The sequence below is a fragment of the Vitis riparia genome, chromosome 8 (assembly GCF_004353265.1).
Source record: "Vitis riparia cultivar Riparia Gloire de Montpellier isolate 1030 chromosome 8, EGFV_Vit.rip_1.0, whole genome shotgun sequence".
NCBI classification, from domain to species: domain Eukaryota; kingdom Viridiplantae; phylum Streptophyta; class Magnoliopsida; order Vitales; family Vitaceae; genus Vitis; species Vitis riparia.
In genome coordinates, this window is record NC_048438.1 from 19,088,122 (window position 1) to 19,104,911 (window position 16,790).

A 16,790-nucleotide genomic window follows, 5' to 3' on the forward strand; every position below is an offset into this window, starting at 1 on the left:
GAGTTGACTAAAGTTCTGTTGCTTACCACCAGAAATTCTAGAAACTATGTGTTTCGTGTTTGAGAACATTATTGATTTTATGTTTTGTTGTTTAGAATTTAGTTTTGACCCATGAGTAAATCTATTAAGAAAGATTTCTATCTTTCCTGCCATCTTGATGCTGAGATAATAATACTGTTTTTATGTTGCAGATGAATTAACTCTATATTTTCATTCATGTGCAGAGGTAGCTTCACTGCAGGCGAGGGCGATGGTTATTCAGTATGGAGAATATGGAAATGAATGGTGGTAATCCTTGTTCCAATGAAAAGTTGCCCTCAGAGGGTTCGAAGAATGTTAATGAGGAGAGCAATTCCATCGAGAAAGAAGTTTGTGATTCTGTCTTTATCAACCATGGTATGTCCTTTGTAGGAGCTTTAATTTAGTTCCCATAGGAAATTCATCTGGTGATGTTCATGAAATTGCACTGAAACCCACCAAATCTATCTTTGTTATAACCACTGCTTGAATCACATGAACATTCATAAACTAAGAATCATGCTTGAAAGATTTTAGACCAGTTTGGAAACTTTTGAGTATGGATCAACCCAAGGGGTCAGGGTTTTCTTCTACCAATTGAGGCCCTCTCCTCAGCAACCCCATGGGAATGATCCATAGGGTTCATAACCACTCTTCTGGAGTACCAGAATGCATAGCCAACACTTAGATTTGGCTATTCCCAAACGTTTTTTGTTCACTCAAATAGTGTCAAATGTTATTTTTGAAACTTTCCCTCCTATATATGCGGCAATGCCCATTGCAAGTGTTCTAGAGCCTATAAAATACTGAAACTGATCAGTGGGCAAAATTTTTTTTGGGCAGGAAAGTAATTCAAAGCCAATAAGGCATTGAAACTAATTCTTTAGTTTCATGAAGTGTAGGTTAAGTATCTGCTGGGTTAGAGGTATGGTACTCAGTTTTTTTTATAGCTATTTGGGGTTGTGGAGCAAGTGCCTGAAGGTGAATTTTGGGAATTCTTGCCATTGGCCTGGGTGCAAATGCTCTCTTGAAGCAGCCTGTCAAAAATAAAGAAACAAAATCTCTCTTAAAACGAGATTGGGGTTGCAATATATTCTTGGTTGTTACAGATTGGGAGTTGGAAGATGGAGTTTGTAACCTGAAGTCATTGTTTGATAATTAATTTGATCTCCTTCAACTATGCTTGCCAAATTAGATAAATCCCGTGTTCGTTGTGTGATCATGCTTAATTTTTTCTATAGCTTTCTTGTTAGATCTTGGGTTCCACCTGTGTCAGTATCCATTCATTTTGTGGCTGAAAATGTAATTAGGAAAGGAGATGGGGTAATATAAGTTGTAGTGGGAGGTTTATGTGTTCTAACGTAGTTGCTTATTAGACTTTTGTGATGTCTTGCATTATCTGAGATGTGCCAAATATTCCCCAAAAAATAAAATAAATTATTTTCCTTAATTTGTTGAGTGTCATAACTTCAATGGAGTCTCAAGATTATGCTCTCAGATGGCTGAATTTTCTGAAACTAGCTTCTTGGACCTACTTTCCATAATGCTACATTCTTCATAAGAATCTTTTCTTGCCCTCTGTTATCGAATTTTTCAATTTTTTTTTTATATTTAAAAAAGGGTCTTGCTCTTGAGAATAATGTCGATGATATTACTATGCAGCTGAGATAGCTTGGCATCAAAGAAGAAAAGAGTGGGTCGGTGATGAATCCCAGAAGCCAAGGAGAATGTATAAAGAACCAGTTATGAGGTATACTCTTTATTATTAAGTTTTCAGAATTTGTCCTTTTAGCCTTTTGGTTTTGATATTGATTGCCATTAGTTCTCTTGGCCCATGGTCAAAATCTCACTTCTCTTTATTATAATCGAAGAACTATATAACTAAAAGCTAAAATATTCATTTTTTATTTTGTGCTTCCCTATATTTGTGTATAATCAAATATCTAGCAGGAAACCAAAGTATGTGTTTTTGTATGCATGCTTGTGTGCATACAAAACCATTGCAGTAACTGTGAATTTGTTTATGTAGGTTTTTTTTGAGATGGATATGGTTGCTTGAAGCAAATTCAAACCTGATATTATGATTGGCATCATGATGTGAGATGAAATTGGTTGGTCACTCCCTCTAGCTGAAGCTAAATGATCACTTATAATACCTTCAATCAGCCATGACAAAAATTAGTCTACTTCAGATTTTCTTCTTGCATTGAACTCTATTTTTACGTTATTAAATGTTCTAATTGTCTTGTCAAAGAACTTATAGCCTTGTTGGAATAAAAAGATGGCTAAAAACTATGCCAGTAAATTTTTGTAATGGACAAAAAAATTTATTGTCATGTACTATCATGGTAGCATTTCCTAAAGATGAATTTCAAGTGCCCATAGATGCTCTCTGCCTCATATCAGAGCTGTCTTGTGATCTTGTTTTGCATGTCTACCTTTCCTTTGGTCAATGATTTGAACTAATTTATGGATTCTTGGTTTCTTTTCAAGTTGTGTAAAAAAAAGTGTGCTATTGCACATTTTTGTGCTAAATATTGGTTATCCTAAATCACACCTGAGGTTCTTACAATATTACTAACCTCTCCTACTGTGTTGTTTTCCTTAAATTGAACGTTGCTTAATTTACTTGAAGTGGTCTTTTATTTTATTTTCTTTGGTAGAATTGAGACCATGGATGCTTACATCATAATTTCAGGGAGGTCACTGATACCATTGGAAGAGATCAGAATATTTACCCTTACCATGGATGTGCATCTTTTAGTTACCTAATGAGTTGAAATGAAAGTTGCAAACAATTCACCATGATTTCTTTTGCAGCTGGACCACAACCTATGAGGACCTGCTCTTATCCACTGATCGTTTTCATCAGCCAATCCCATTAGCTGTAAGTTTTGTTGATCTCCTTCTTTTCTGTGTACTCAACTTTGGCACATTGTTGATGTGCACATTGTTATTTGTTGGATGCTGCAGGAAATGGTGGATTTTTTAGTTGATATATGGCATGAGGAAGGTCTCTATGACTAGACAAGAGGGGAGGTTTTCTTTAGTGGACAGTGAAGAGTGTTGCAAAGTTTTGTTTATGAAAATTAGTGAAGATGAAGCAAAGTAGCAAACTCATATATTATACACCCTATTACGCCTCATACTGAATGAATGATACAGTTGTTTCTCTCTGAGATATTTAACAGAAAACTTGGTTTAGAGTTTAGGGTGGTTCATATGGTTAGCACAGTTCCACCTGACACCTACATACTTATGTGTTTTTACTCATCATTTTCTGAAGTAAGGATGTATTGCTAATTTAGCATCTGGAGATTGCTTTCCTAAAACTTGTTATAAATGATTCTGAAATTTGTAAGGAGTCCACATCTTGTAATTTGTGTTCTTCTCTTTGGGAGCAATTGAAGCTAAACTCTAGTTTGATAGTTGATTGATCTCTTCAAACAGATGAAAACATGTATTGAATTCAAATTAATGAAGCTACATTTTGGGTTGTGTTTGCATGCAGCAGAAGTGTTCACGCTCTTGAGGATGAGATGGGACAACAACAGAAAGAGCAAGCAGTACTGGGACAGCTCAGTCATTAATATCAATTTGAATGGTGGAGCTGAGAGCATCAATTTAGATGTGCTGTCAAACTTTGACAGAGTTTGAATGTTCAATCTCTATCTTCTTGCCCCCTTGGAGATAAGTGCTGTGAAACTTAAGGTATCCCTCTATGGGTAGATTTGATTTTATTATCCTGGGGCAATTTGATGGCTCTGTGTCTCCTTCATGAGTGGTTCGCATGATGTGGAAAAGGTTTCTTTTGGAAAACCCATCATCATTATGCCTCTTAGAATCATGCAAATCCTTCAAGCAAGGACTCCAGATTCATGCTCAAACCATTGTTAATGGTCTCCACCACCAAATCTTCTCCATAAGCAGACTCATTTCGTTCTTTTCCCTTTTGGGTTCCAAAGATGGTCTCGATCATTCTTGCCTTCTTTTCTCACAAATTGATTGTCCAAATTTGTTCATGTGGAATACCATGATCAGGGGCTACTCTCGCAGTGATAACCCTCGAGAAGCAATTGTCCTGTACATGTCTATGATAGCTAAAGGTATTGCGCCACCCAATAATTTCACCTTCCCATTCCTACTCAATTCTTGTGCAAGGTTATCCAGCCTAGAGCCAGGGCACGAGGTTCATTCTCACATAATAAAACATGGGTTTGAATCAGATCTATTTGTTAGGAATGCCCTAATTCATCTTTATTCTGTTTTTGGAAATTTAAACCTTGCACGCACTCTATTTGATGAAAGCCTTGTTAGAGATCTTGTTTCATACAATACCATGATAAAAGGGTATGCCGAAGTAAATCAACCTGAATCTGCTCTGTGCCTCTTTGGAGAAATGCAGAATTCGGGTATTCTGCCTGATGAATTTACTTTTGTTGCTTTATTTTCTGTTTGCTCTGTTCTAAATGAACCCAATGTAGGAAAGCAGATACATGCCCAGGTTTATAAGAACTTGAGTTCCATTGATTCTAATATATTGCTGAAGAGTGCTATTGTTGATATGTATGCAAAATGTGGGTTGATAAACATAGCTGAGCGAGTATTTAGTACAATGGGAACTAGCAAAAGTGCTGCAGCTTGGAGTTCTATGGTATGTGGTTATGCTCGATGTGGAGAAATCAATGTTGCGAGGAAATTGTTTAATCATATGCATGAAAGAGATGTAATTTCTTGGACAGCCATGATTAGTGGCTACACTCAAGCAGGGCAGTGCAGTGAAGCTTTGGAGCTTTTCAAAGAGATGGAGGCATTGGGCATAAAACCAGATGAAGTAACACTGGTGGCTGTTCTCTCAGCTTGTGCTAGGCTTGGTGCTTTTGATCTTGGCAAAAGGCTTTATCTTCAGTACATAGAAAATGGGGTTTTTAATCGAAATACCATTCTTACAGCAGCTGTTATGGATATGTATGCAAAATGCGGAAGCATAGATTCTGCTCTGGAAATTTTTCGTAGAGTTGGGAAGAATATGAAGACCGGGTTTGTCTTCAATTCCATGATCGCTGGTCTGGCCCAGCATGGGCTTGGTGAAACCGCTATAACGGTTTTCAGAGAACTGATATCAACAGGATTAAAGCCAGATGAAGTAACATTTGTGGGGGTTTTGTGTGCCTGCGGTCACAGTGGGCTCGTCGAAGAGGGCAAGAAGCTATTTGAGTCCATGTTTAATGCGTATGGAATCAAACCACAGATGGAACATTACGGTTGCATGGTTGATCTTCTTGGACGGTATGGATGTTTGGAGGAGGCTTATGACTTGGTTCAGAAAATGCCGTTTGAGGCCAACTCTGTGATATGGAGGGCTCTACTGAGTGCTTGCAGAACCCATGGAAATGTCAAAATAGGCGAGATTGCAGGGCAGAAGCTTCTTGAAATGGAGGCCCGACATGGAGCTCGTTACGTTCTATTATCTAACATACTTGCTGATGCAAACCAATGGGAAGAAGCTAGACAAGTGAGGAAAGTGATGGAAGATCATGGCATCCGAAAGCCACCAGGATGGAGCTATATAGAGCTGGGAGGAGCTATTCATCGGTTTGTAGCAAGCGACAAGTCACACCCACAAGGCAAGGAAATTGAGCTGATGCTCAAAGACATGGCCATGAGACTAAAATCTGCTGGCTATGTTCCCAATACAGCACAAGTAATGTTTGATATAGATGAGGAAGAGAAGGAATCGGTTGTATCTTATCACAGTGAGAAATTGGCTTTGGCATTTGGGTTGATGTACTGCAGTCCAACAGATACCATAAGAATAGTGAAGAACCTTAGAATCTGTGCAGACTGCCACAAAGCATTTAAACTTGTGTCTGAGATATACGGAAGAGAGATAACAGTGAGGGATACCATGAGATTCCACCATTTTAGGAATGGATCTTGCTCTTGTATGGATTTTTGGTGAAAAAAAAAAAAAATGTGCAGAGCCGTGAAAGACAAAGGCAGGCAAATTCAGAAAGGTTTTTCCCTGGGTCTTTTTTCTACGAACGTGTTGAGAGAAACATCATCACGGAAAACATGACTTGACCCGAGAACATAACGACTACGAGAGAAAGCTGCCGGTCGTAGTCTTTGAATTTTCTTAGGATCTTTGTCTCTTTCATTTTCTTATTCTTCGCGGAGATTTCCTAGTTTTCTCACTGACGACCTGGAATGTCCAGTTGTCATGTTTATCATTTATGCCTCAAATTTACCTTTTTCTGTGACTTTTAAGTCGTAAGTCTTTTATTTTAATTTTTTCAGTCAAATTAAGACGCATTGAAAAATATATCAAAGCGACAGTTCTTTTCCCTCAACACTAGAGTTTAGATTTCTAGTTAGAAAAAAATGTTTTCTTAAAGGAAGGTTGATGACCGTGTTGAACGTGAAAATCATAGGCCTCGTATTTGAAATGATTATGATTAGCTTATTTCAGAAATTCGAGGAATGGTAGCGTAATTGTAGGATTCATTCATGGAATTCAAAAGTCACCAATTATGTAACCATTTATTTCCCATCTGACCCTCTCCCTTTCCAAATTCTAAAGCCTAAAAGTGGAGACATATTTAATTAATTAAATTGTTATCTAAAAAACCTTATGAACCACCTACCGGCTACCGGGTCAAGTACGTTATATTTTGTTTCTGGTTCGTCCACGAGAATCCGACCCGGATTCATCCGTTTGGGTCCCTCTAACTCTCTATTTTAACAGCTTCGATGTTGCGTCTGAGGAATAGTCATAGAATAAAACTAATTCTGGCTTTTCCGAGATAAAGAATCTGTGGCATATACGCCACACCTTCTTTTCTTCTTCAATTAACGATCGATTTGAAATCAAATTTCTTATACATTTTGAGAACGGGGTGAGTTGCGTGTTCTAATTCGCCGAAAGCTGCTGAACATTTGGAGTTGAGGAAGCCTCATTTACTTTTTTTGATTTGCAGAAAATGGAGATCGATGAAGCAATCAGAGAGAGCGATGATCGAAGGCTGAAGACCAAGTACAACAACGCCATCTATGTTGTTCGGAGAGCTCTCGCTTTGTACTCGTAAGTTCTTATTTCATTACTCCGTCGCTGAGTTTAGGACTGAAAAAAGGGATGAAATTTTGATTTTATACTAGGGCTGTTTTCTCAGGTCCATTGAAGAATCTTGAGTTTTAATTTATTGTCAATTATGTTTTTTCTTGGCGGGTAAAAGAGATGGGTTTTGACTTCAAATGAATGCTCGCATGTTTACTGTGTCAACGCAATTCCCTTTGGTTGATTACGATTGATTCGATTTCGTTTTATAGTTCTTGTTTAGGTTTTGTTTAGCGTGTATTATTATTCAAAAACATGTAAACTCTTTTGTCCGAGATTTTGTTCATTTTTCACAAATGATTTCTTGTTTGCTGGTGGTTTAATCGCTTGATATCATTGAAAAAAGAAAGGCAAAAAAGGAGATTGGGAAGTATTTCAAATGTTTGTTATTAACCTGAACAGGTGGTGATTTGGCATGTTATTTAACAGAAAACATATCATTTTGTGTTGTTGGGGTTAAGGCATTAGAAAGTAGATCGGGCTGTGTATGTTCTGTTCTAGAATTAGTATAAGTGGTCTTGGCAGTTTAATGAAATCATTTTTTTTATGGCTCCAATTAGCAATGAAGGGTTTTTTTAAGATCTGTAGCTTGCTCTTATGGAATAGAATCTCCCAGCATAATCAAATGGGTTAAGTTTTTTGGGAAGAATTACGATGGGATTTAATAGAAGGGACAATATACTAATTACTTCTGGACTATGTTTTTAATAATTTTCATCAACTTGATACTGAGCATGCAGTAGAAATTTTATAAAACTTTTTGATGTTAGAAATTATATACACTGGGTGGGGCCTAAGAGCATCATTGTCTACTTAGTATCATGAACTTAACACTGTCCTTAGAAATTGAGATTTAGGTTATCATCCCTCATTGAACTTAGTATGACACATTTAATTTTCAAAAGTTTTCATGTGTTTGTTGTTCTCCAGAGGAAAAGGAAAGATAAAAGGAAAAGTAAAGGATGCAACAAGATTACAAGGGTTAGGGCTCCAACTATGCTTTTCATCCTCCAAGAAAATCTCTAATGTCTTGAGTGTCTGAGCGTCTGAGCAGTGTGAATCTTTCTTTGGATTTGTCATATCTTGAACTCGAAACAAGACAACATTCTGTCATGACGCAAAATCTCCACGATTTCCCTAAACCAGCTGGCCTGGTGCACCTTCACAAACTCAATAAATCTAGTGGACTCACCTTCTATACAAATTAAATAGTCTAGAATCTAGATCTCCTAGCTTCCACTCTACAAGTTTTGGAGCTCCAATCTCTGTGTTGTGACCTCCCTTTCTACAGACTGTCTAGAATTGATAAGGAAAATATTTCCATCAAGACACATAATGCATGTTCTATGTTCTCTATCTTCTGTCTAAAGTAGGCCAGTAGGTCATTATTTTAGTATGAAGGGTAAAAAATTTTCCTTTATGAAGGCATAACAGTATTTTAGTTAAGAAGGTATTGGTGAGAACTCAATTTTTTCAATGATTAAGTGGATAGATGTCAGTGTGGGGATCTTTTCTTGACTGTGCTCTCTCTGTCTATGAGGAGCACTTATTGCTCCTTAGGCAGCCACAGAAAATGAGCTTTTACCTTATCCAAGTAAGCAAGTGTGTGATAGTATTTACAATTCTAATTTCTTATCATAGTACATGTTTCATATTGGTTTCAACATCATACTACACAAATAAGAGAAAAAAATGCAAAAGATGTATTCTGTTTGGATTCTTGCTCTTTTGAGATGCAATAATGATGGTTTTATTGTTATCTATTGGGAAAAGTGTGTTTACTGAGCAACCATTGAATTGGCTTCCTCAACAGTGTTGAAGAGGTCGCCTTAAGCTTCAATGGAGGAAAGGATTCAACTGTGAGTTCTTATATTTGTTTTCCTCAATATCCCATTGCTTATCTCTCAATGCTTATCTTTTGCCTTATTGATTGTTTTCTGCCAATGAACTGGGGTTTTGCAGGTCTTGCTGCACCTACTTAGGGCTGGCTATTTTTTGCATAAAAGGGAACAAAGTCATTCAAATGGGGTTTTAACAGATCATGAAGTTGCATTTCCAATTCGAACAATATATTTTGAGAGCCCTTCTGCTTTCCCTGAAATCAATTCATTTACTTATGAAACAGCCACTACGTGAGAAAAGTCCCCTTTCCTTTTTCAGATATTATTTTTTGATCTGCAGATTTTTCTTTAACACAAGATGATAAATAAGTCTTGGCTTCTAGGCCTGCCATATCTCCAGGCATCTGGTTATGATTTGACTTATTCCTTGTTGAGCAGCTATGGTTTGCAAATGGATATCATTCGTCTAGATTTCAAGTCTGGTTTGGAGGCCCTATTAGAGGCTAAACCAATCAGAGCTATTTTTCTTGGTGTCCGAATCGGCGATCCTACTGCGGTATATTTGATGCTCTACCTCAAAAAGCTATATGTGTGCTACATATTTTGCCTCATACTAGATTATCTTCCAGATTTCTGTAAGATTGCATTAGAAGATTCAAAGTGATATGTGTTAGTATATTTATATTTTTAACATTATCTTGCAGGTAGGCCAAGAACAATTCTCTCCTAGTTCACCTGGATGGCCACCTTTTATGAGAGTGAACCCAATCTTGGATTGGTCTTACAGGTTATAAAGGCTGCTTATACTAACATATATATCAAACTAGTTCTTCTTAGCAAATGAAAGGCTGTCTGAGAGCAAAGTTGCATGTTGGTTGCCTAAGAAGCTGAGGAATAAAAGGAAAAATGACTAATATTTACAGTAGGCATGTTAAATGGAGATTTAAATTGCACAAAGATGTGTATCTGTGATGGTTTTTCTTTCCTTTAATTCTTTTTTTGGAATTTGTGATTTCATTCTACCTGATTTCAGCTTTAGATAAACTTGAGGGTTTGACTGGCTAACATTTCTTTTCCAGGGATGTGTGGGCCTTTCTTTTAGCTTGCAAGATTCCATACTGCAGTCTTTATGATCAAGGGTAATCCTTTCTGTCTGGCTTGGAATTTATTACTCAAATTTTGTTGGTGCCAGCAATGGTTTTTAGTTTTATTAGTTTGGTCTATGATGCAAATATATGACATGTTCCTTTTGAAATAAAACTGGATTTCTACTTTTGCATTCGTATTAAAATATATTTTTATTGTTAATATTTCTTTATTTTATAGTTATACTTCAATTGGGAGCATACATGACACGGTTCCAAATGCCTTGTTGTGCGTCAACAATTCTTCCAGTAGCAAAGAAAAGTTTAGACCTGCATATCTGCTTTCAGATGGTAGATTAGAAAGAGCAGGGAGAGCAAAAAAGTTTTCTTTGCCAGTTTGTAGACCTGCATATCCTGCTGTTAGCAATGGCATGATCAGTGTGGATTCAAATAAAAACAGCACGCTTACTGCCACTGTCATTGGTGTGGGGGATGAGATCTTGTAAGTCCCTTGTTCATATTATAGAGGTTTTATTAGAGATGTCCTTTATGCCCATGCATATTTCTGAGGTTCTTTTATTGTTCTCTTGATATTGTTTGGGATATGCTATGGGCACCTCTGATTAAATGAGTACATGCATTTTTTTTTTTCTGCTGTTTTAACTTTGCCTTCTCTTGTTTGCTATTATCAATATATTCTTGTTTTTGTGTGGTATCATAATACTTAGGCAATAGTGGACCTGAATACACAATTACCATAAGCCATCATTTTTCTATCTTGCATTTTTTATGCTAGCCCTCAACCTACCATTTGCTAATTTTGTCTCTTAATGACATTTGCATACTAGCTTTTTTAGTAAGTTCGTTATGGTGGTTTTCTTCTAATTTTTTCAGTTAGAGAAAATGACATTTTTGTCTCCTTAATTATTGCTTGCTTTCAACCTGCTCCTTTGAACTTTAAAAGTACCCAATACCTCCCTAAATGTTTACCTATGTCACTAATATCCCTTGTGTTGACATGCTGTATGAAAAATTGATAGGATGGGTTCCTGTGATACCAACACGACTCCTTGTATTTTCTTTTTTGACTACTCTGCCCCAATTTTGGTAATGTGCTACAGATGTGACTGCTTTGCATTTTTCTGTTACAATGATACCTCTCTCTTCTCTGTGGGGACTTTTGGATCCATTTTAAAGTGTTGGGGTGAAGTGCTCTTTAGTTTATGCCATTCACCATTTCACCTTTGTAACTAGGATGCAGAAATAGGTGCCAATGCACATCATAGATAAGGTATTTGAGTCTTTGACATGGTGACCTAAAAAAAATGAGAAAATGAAATGCAGTCTGTTCAATTTTACCATCATTTGTGTGTTTCAAAAAAATTCTTTTTGAGAATTTTTATTAGTGAAATTTCTGATATTTTTCTATCTATTCCATAGCTCAGGTTTGGCACTGTTGAGGATGAATTGGGACCTTCATTGTGTAGAAAGCTCCATTCTATAGGTTGGTCAGTGTCACAAACTGCTGTCCTTCGAAATGATGTAAGTTACTGCAGCATGATTAAGAGCATCAAACCAGCTTTTGTGATTGTGAATTTTGTTTTGGAATAGTAGTTAAACTTAGATACTATTGGGGAGGATGGCAAAACTGAATTCATGTGATTCCTATAGGTGTGAATTGGGATGAGTCTGTTAAGTTGATTTTTTGTTATAATTCAGCATATTTCTCTATTCCTTCTCGCCAGATCAATTTGTTATGTTAGTGAAATTCCTTTTACTGAAACCATTGATCATTTGAAAGTTTCAACATATAAAGGTGTGAACATTCATCTGCATTTGTTTCACAAATGGGGCCAAAATTTCCTGCCCACTATTTATAATCTTTATTTTTGTTGGAATACTTTCTTTGAACTCCAAAATTTGTGTTTATTGGTCTCATTTTACAATTCCTTCTTGTCATGTTCTTTTCAATTCAGGTAGACTCTGTAGCTGAAGAAGTAGAACGATGGAAGTCCACTAATGATGTGGTAAAGGCTTAAATTTACTTTAATGTGCACCGATAGTTTCCTTTGTGATGGAATGAATAAGGGTCTTATTTTCCTATGTCTGAGTTGATCCTTGCAGGTATTTATCTATGGAGGGGTTGGTCCATTGCATTCAGATGTTACGTTAGCTGGTGTAGCAAAGGCTTTTGGTGTTCGTCTGGTACGTCATATTATTTAAGCACAAAATTTTCTAATGCAAATCATGGCCTTGGACTTAGCTACATGTATTGCATTTCTAGTTTTCTGGCAAACCTTACTAGGTTTTTTCTTGAAAAAAGAGATTCAAAACTAGTCAAGCTTCTGCTTTGCTACATAGGCATATCAATTGGATGCACTAACTATGTTTGATTTGGTCAATTGTCTTAAATTTAGGCCCCTGATGAAGAATTTGAAGAATATCTTAGGCATCTTATAGGTGACCATTGCACTGGTGACCGGAATGAGGTAATTTGTTCTCATGGAACCACATCTTATTATTATTTTTACTGCATCCATTATAATGCAAGGGATAACTTATAATTATCTTGCTGAAACAATCTTTAAGTAAAAAAAGCACTTCTTCCTTATGACAATTTCTAGTGGATTGCCACATAAGTTGCTTGTTTGATTGAAATCTACAAAGCTTAAATTTTTTAATTTATCCTCGCAATGCACATTGTTAGAATCTTGCAGCAGGAAGTTGATATGATCCTTTAGCATTTCCTTTGCAGATGGCTCAATTGCCTGAGGGTATTACTGAATTACTGCATCATGAAAAGCTGTCTGTGCCTTTGGTATGTGTTAGAAGCTGCCACATATAACCTTTTCATTTTTTTGGTGAATTTGTTAGGTTCCCTTGAGCTTACTGCAACATACTGAGGCAGCAACTGCAATAATGAACAACATTGTGTGGTTCTTTTATTTATTTTTATTTTTGTAATCTTTTTTGTTTTTTCACAACTTTCAACTCAAGTTGCTGCCCTTTGTATGTCCATTTCAAGGGTAATCTTAGGATATCAATTTACTTTCATTATCATATGTAATCTATATTATCTTTGGTTATGATGTGATTCATTAAGTGATAATTAGAATCACTATCTATGCAATGGTTGTCTCTTGTAGATCAAGTGTCAAAACGTATTCATTCTTACCGCAACAAATGTTACTGAACTGGACAAGGAGTGGGACTGTCTGATTGAATTAACAAGGTCTAGTGGCCTGCTGGTATTGATGGAACCATTCCTGTCGAAGCGCATGACAACAAATCTTTCAGACGTATGCACCAACCTTACCATTTCATACTGCTGTCATGCATTACCTCTTTTAATTTGTGATATGTGATTTTACTACTATTCTGCTAAAAATAAAAATCTTTTTGTTTGACCATATATTTAATATTCAACCTACCTCATGTGTACTTAGGTACACCTAACATGAATTTATGGAAGCTTTTCCTTTTTCCATTTTTCTTTTAGTTTCTTCTCTACTTCATTTGGAGAGAATTCTTTCTATCTCCTCTGCACATAAAATTTTAGGCATGTATGAAGTTAAAGAGTCATTTGTTTTCTGTCTCAACTCATACCATCTGGGATTGAGTTAGGTTTGGTTATATGAGTTGTTTTATGGCCATGTATGTCTGCAAAATTTACTGGCCCATTCATAGGTATCATTTATGAGTGCCTGGATAGGAGAAAATCAAGGAAGTTAGAGACAGTGTTGAAAAGTTAAATGGGATAACCTGTAGATATGATGACTAAAAGTCTGGTATCATAGTGGTAATGGAGTGAGCCTCCATGTAGGGAAGTGGGAAACATGCAGTTGCTTTGTTCAAATTCCTTTTCACATTCTATATGTACCTTTTGCTCTCTATCCCTGTATGTGGTCAAACTTTTATCTGGAGAAGAAACAACAAAACGTTGGACCTGGGATTTTAGGACTAGGCATTTTGAGAAGGTTGACCATAACTTCAACTTATTTTCTATAAGATATGCCGTAGAGAAGAATATGTTTGAACAATACCAACAGAACATATTTTAGAAATCTGGAAAATATTTTTTATTAGGATTATCTTTAAAGTAATGCTAGAATGGGAGTTGGCTTTGATATGCATGTGAGTGATTATGATGTTTGTGGCACTGTCTCATTGTTATCAGTATTCCATTTATGCAGGTGGAAGCTGCTCAAGCGCTATCTAAATTGTGCTTTGAGTTCCCAGATCTTTACATTGGTAGTAGCTCTTAAAACTAGTTTGAACTGCAGGAAAAAGAATAAAAAAAAAAAGATCATATTTTATATCTTCTAATTGTGATATGGTTTTTTGCAACATGTAATTGTGATTTTTTTTTTTTGGCAACATCAAGGGTGTTATCGCAAATCCAGACTCGCACCTCTCATAATTAGCTTTGAAGGAAAGGTATAAGAAAGATACCACAAAGTTATGGCACGGTTTATTAAACCTAAAATAAGTTGCATCAATGAAAATAAATATTCAATCTTATTGCAGGACCAAACAAGACTAGAATCAGCCGTAGAAGCATTGTCCAAGAAGTTCCCAGCAGGGCAAATCTCTGAGGCAAACTGAATGAAGACTGATGGGATCATTGAAGGATTGTCTGCAAAGCTTCAGGAACCCGAACAGCTTATAAGATAGCTGCATTTGACTACTTTGGCTCCTGAATCTATGGTGTGAGGACCTCCTATTCAGAGTTGAGACAGTAGGAAGTGTTAAATGGAATTGCAATTGGGAAGGGAAAAATAAAGGAGTCAGAAAAGAAAAATACAAAAAGTATATATGGCCCATAATTGGGCAGCTCTTATTTATGTAGTCCTGACGAACAGGCTGGTATAAGAAGAAAAAAAAAAAAATAGTAATTTTAGTTTTTTTAAATACTTGAAAGGCCTCTTTGGGTTCATATTTGAACCATTAGCTTTATGTTACTAACTCAATATAGCAAGAGCTTTTGGTGCTTATGTCTTTGTGACTTCTATATTTTTTGTACCATCACAGTAACTTGAAGAACCGTAGACTGGGTACAGAAAAAGCTGTAACCCCTGGCATTCTCTCATTTCAGTTGCTAATTTGCTCGAATTATATCATTCCTCAATTAAGAAATCGGTCCCCACTTATGTATTGTACTTGTACATGAGCTTTCCGAATTAGTATCATCCTTCGTGTTCTGACTCTACATGATATGGAATCCAATGGATGATGGTGCTGCGTTTAAATTGTTTGAACTGCTGGATCAGTGCCCTATGTAATTAGAGTATTGTTTAATCCTATTACTCCTTACTCCTGAAGCTGCTGAAAAAGTTTCGTCTGTCTCTCTGTTAGTGTAACTTATATGCGATTTTGCACAGAAAAGTATAACAACTTCAACATGCTTGATATTTTGGAGTAATTTTTCACGGGTAATTTCTATTATTTAATATAATATTTTATTTATTTAATAAAAAGGAATATCCCTTACCATTAACAAAAATATTGCTGGTTCTACTTCTATCCAGAAAGGTTGAAAGACGACGAGGGACTGGGCCCGACTGGGTGTAAATAGTTACGTCACTTTTTTATACCCTTAATTTTCCCTTTTAAGAGGAGAAAAAGAGAAGCAGCAGGAGACGGGCACAAACCGAACAAGAGAAATGATAGGTGGAGTTGGATGGAAGAGCGTTAACCAAGAGATGTCAGAGACGGACTTGGAGGGCACAGGTCTGAATCTTGCTGTGAATCGCCATGGAAACTTAACTAGCGCTTCAAACGATCAAGACCTTACTAACATTCTTCACCAAATCAAGTCGTCTAAATCCCCTGTAAGCCGCTTCTTGTTGTCCTCCTTATTTTTTCTCTTCTTGGATGATGTTACTTTAAAGAAAGGAAAAGACGATAAAAATAAATTTGTTTCTTTTTGGCCTTTGTTGAGTGTAGGCCTCTCTTCTTCTCAGCTCCCAAATGCCCAGATATCTAAAATTTGAAGTGTTTCAGTTTTTTCCTTCTAAAATTTGGATTTGGGCTTTCTTTCTCTTTTTCTAAACTGGTTTTAAGATTTTGTATCATTTCATTAACGGACGCCTTTGTATATTTTTTTGCAGGCTGTTATAAATTATGGGTCAACTTGGTATGACCTCCTTTTGATATGGAGATATACACACACATGAGCACAAACTGTTTGATAAATGTCCCCAATTATATTGAGAAATAGATTTGAAAAACTGCAGGCGGATCGCACTAGAATTCCCTTTCTGGATTAGTTCCCAACATTTGTATCTCAAAGGGCCTTTTCTATTATGGTGTTTTCTTTTTCTGCTTTAAATTCTGTTTATTTTCATACTCCCAAGCAATTGGTGTGTAATTTTCAGGTGTCGGGTGTGTAACCAGATCCTCCCTGCATTCTGCCAGCTGAGCAACAATTTTCCAAAGCTTTCTTTCATATATGCGGACATTGATGAATGCCCAGAAACAACCCAACACATTCGCTACACACCCACATTTCATTTCTACCGCGATGGTGAGAGGGTAGATGAGATGCTTGGCGCTGGGGAAGAGCGGCTTCATGATCGCCTGTGGTTGCACTCCTGAAGACCTTCATCCTTTCCTCAATTTGCCTTCTGTAAGGACTATGCTTTGCATGTATACCTGGCTCATATTGCTGATTAAATATTCTGCGTGTTAAACTTGCTTTTCTTCTGACCCCACTGCATGGGACCGACC

At 36.6% G+C, this 16,790-nt stretch overlaps 2 protein-coding genes across 8 annotated transcripts; both read left to right on the forward strand.

Moving 5' to 3' along the window:
- The first annotated feature begins 1,680 nt into the window (after nucleotides 1-1,680).
- On the forward strand, nucleotides 1,681-15,179 carry LOC117920304 (pentatricopeptide repeat-containing protein At2g29760, chloroplastic). 7 transcript variants are annotated; one of them, XM_034837743.1, is made up of 20 exons: nucleotides 1,681-1,768; nucleotides 2,048-2,129; nucleotides 2,839-2,905; nucleotides 3,530-3,729; nucleotides 6,999-7,102; nucleotides 8,949-8,994; nucleotides 9,098-9,267; nucleotides 9,415-9,532; nucleotides 9,681-9,763; nucleotides 10,056-10,115; nucleotides 10,303-10,563; nucleotides 11,507-11,603; nucleotides 12,038-12,088; nucleotides 12,186-12,266; nucleotides 12,479-12,550; nucleotides 12,817-12,879; nucleotides 13,208-13,360; nucleotides 14,255-14,312; nucleotides 14,446-14,498; nucleotides 14,589-15,179. In XM_034837743.1, the coding sequence occupies exons 4-20, from the start codon at nucleotides 3,676-3,678 to the stop codon at nucleotides 14,664-14,666; spliced, it is 1,602 nt and encodes a 533-aa protein (XP_034693634.1). In that variant the 5' UTR covers nucleotides 1,681-1,768; nucleotides 2,048-2,129; nucleotides 2,839-2,905; nucleotides 3,530-3,675; the 3' UTR covers nucleotides 14,667-15,179. The 7 variants fall into 7 exon arrangements, with proteins under 7 accessions (XP_034693634.1, XP_034693636.1, XP_034693630.1 ...); XM_034837744.1 differs by lacking the exons at nucleotides 1,681-1,768; nucleotides 2,048-2,129; nucleotides 2,839-2,905; nucleotides 3,530-3,729 and adding an exon at nucleotides 6,767-6,917; XM_034837745.1 differs by lacking the exons at nucleotides 12,817-12,879; nucleotides 13,208-13,360; nucleotides 14,255-14,312; nucleotides 14,446-14,498; nucleotides 14,589-15,179 and adding an exon at nucleotides 12,936-13,186.
- Nucleotides 15,180-15,313: 134 nt separating this feature from the next.
- On the forward strand, nucleotides 15,314-16,771 carry LOC117920307 (thioredoxin-like 3-3). Its single transcript, XM_034837748.1, has 4 exons — nucleotides 15,314-15,493; nucleotides 15,590-15,892; nucleotides 16,172-16,197; nucleotides 16,439-16,771. Exons 2-4 carry the CDS (start codon nucleotides 15,725-15,727, stop codon nucleotides 16,656-16,658), a joined length of 414 nt encoding a protein of 137 aa, XP_034693639.1. The 5' UTR covers nucleotides 15,314-15,493; nucleotides 15,590-15,724; the 3' UTR covers nucleotides 16,659-16,771.
- The last annotated feature ends 19 nt before the right edge of the window (nucleotides 16,772-16,790 follow it).

Bases quoted from the DNA above. Each gene is read 5' to 3' on its own strand.
- LOC117920307 (XM_034837748.1), top strand. From the start codon at position 15,725: ATGATAGGTGGAGTTGGATGGAAGAGCGTTAACCAAGAGATGTCAGAG. The intron at 15,893-16,171 runs GTAAGCCGCTTC...ATTTTTTTGCAG, and splicing joins TCAAGTCGTCTAAATCCCCT to GCTGTTATAAATTATGGGTC. The intron at 16,198-16,438 runs GTATGACCTCCT...TGTAATTTTCAG, and splicing joins ATAAATTATGGGTCAACTTG to GTGTCGGGTGTGTAACCAGA.
- LOC117920304 (XM_034837739.1), top strand. From the start codon at position 3,809: ATGATGTGGAAAAGGTTTCTTTTGGAAAACCCATCATCATTATGCCTC.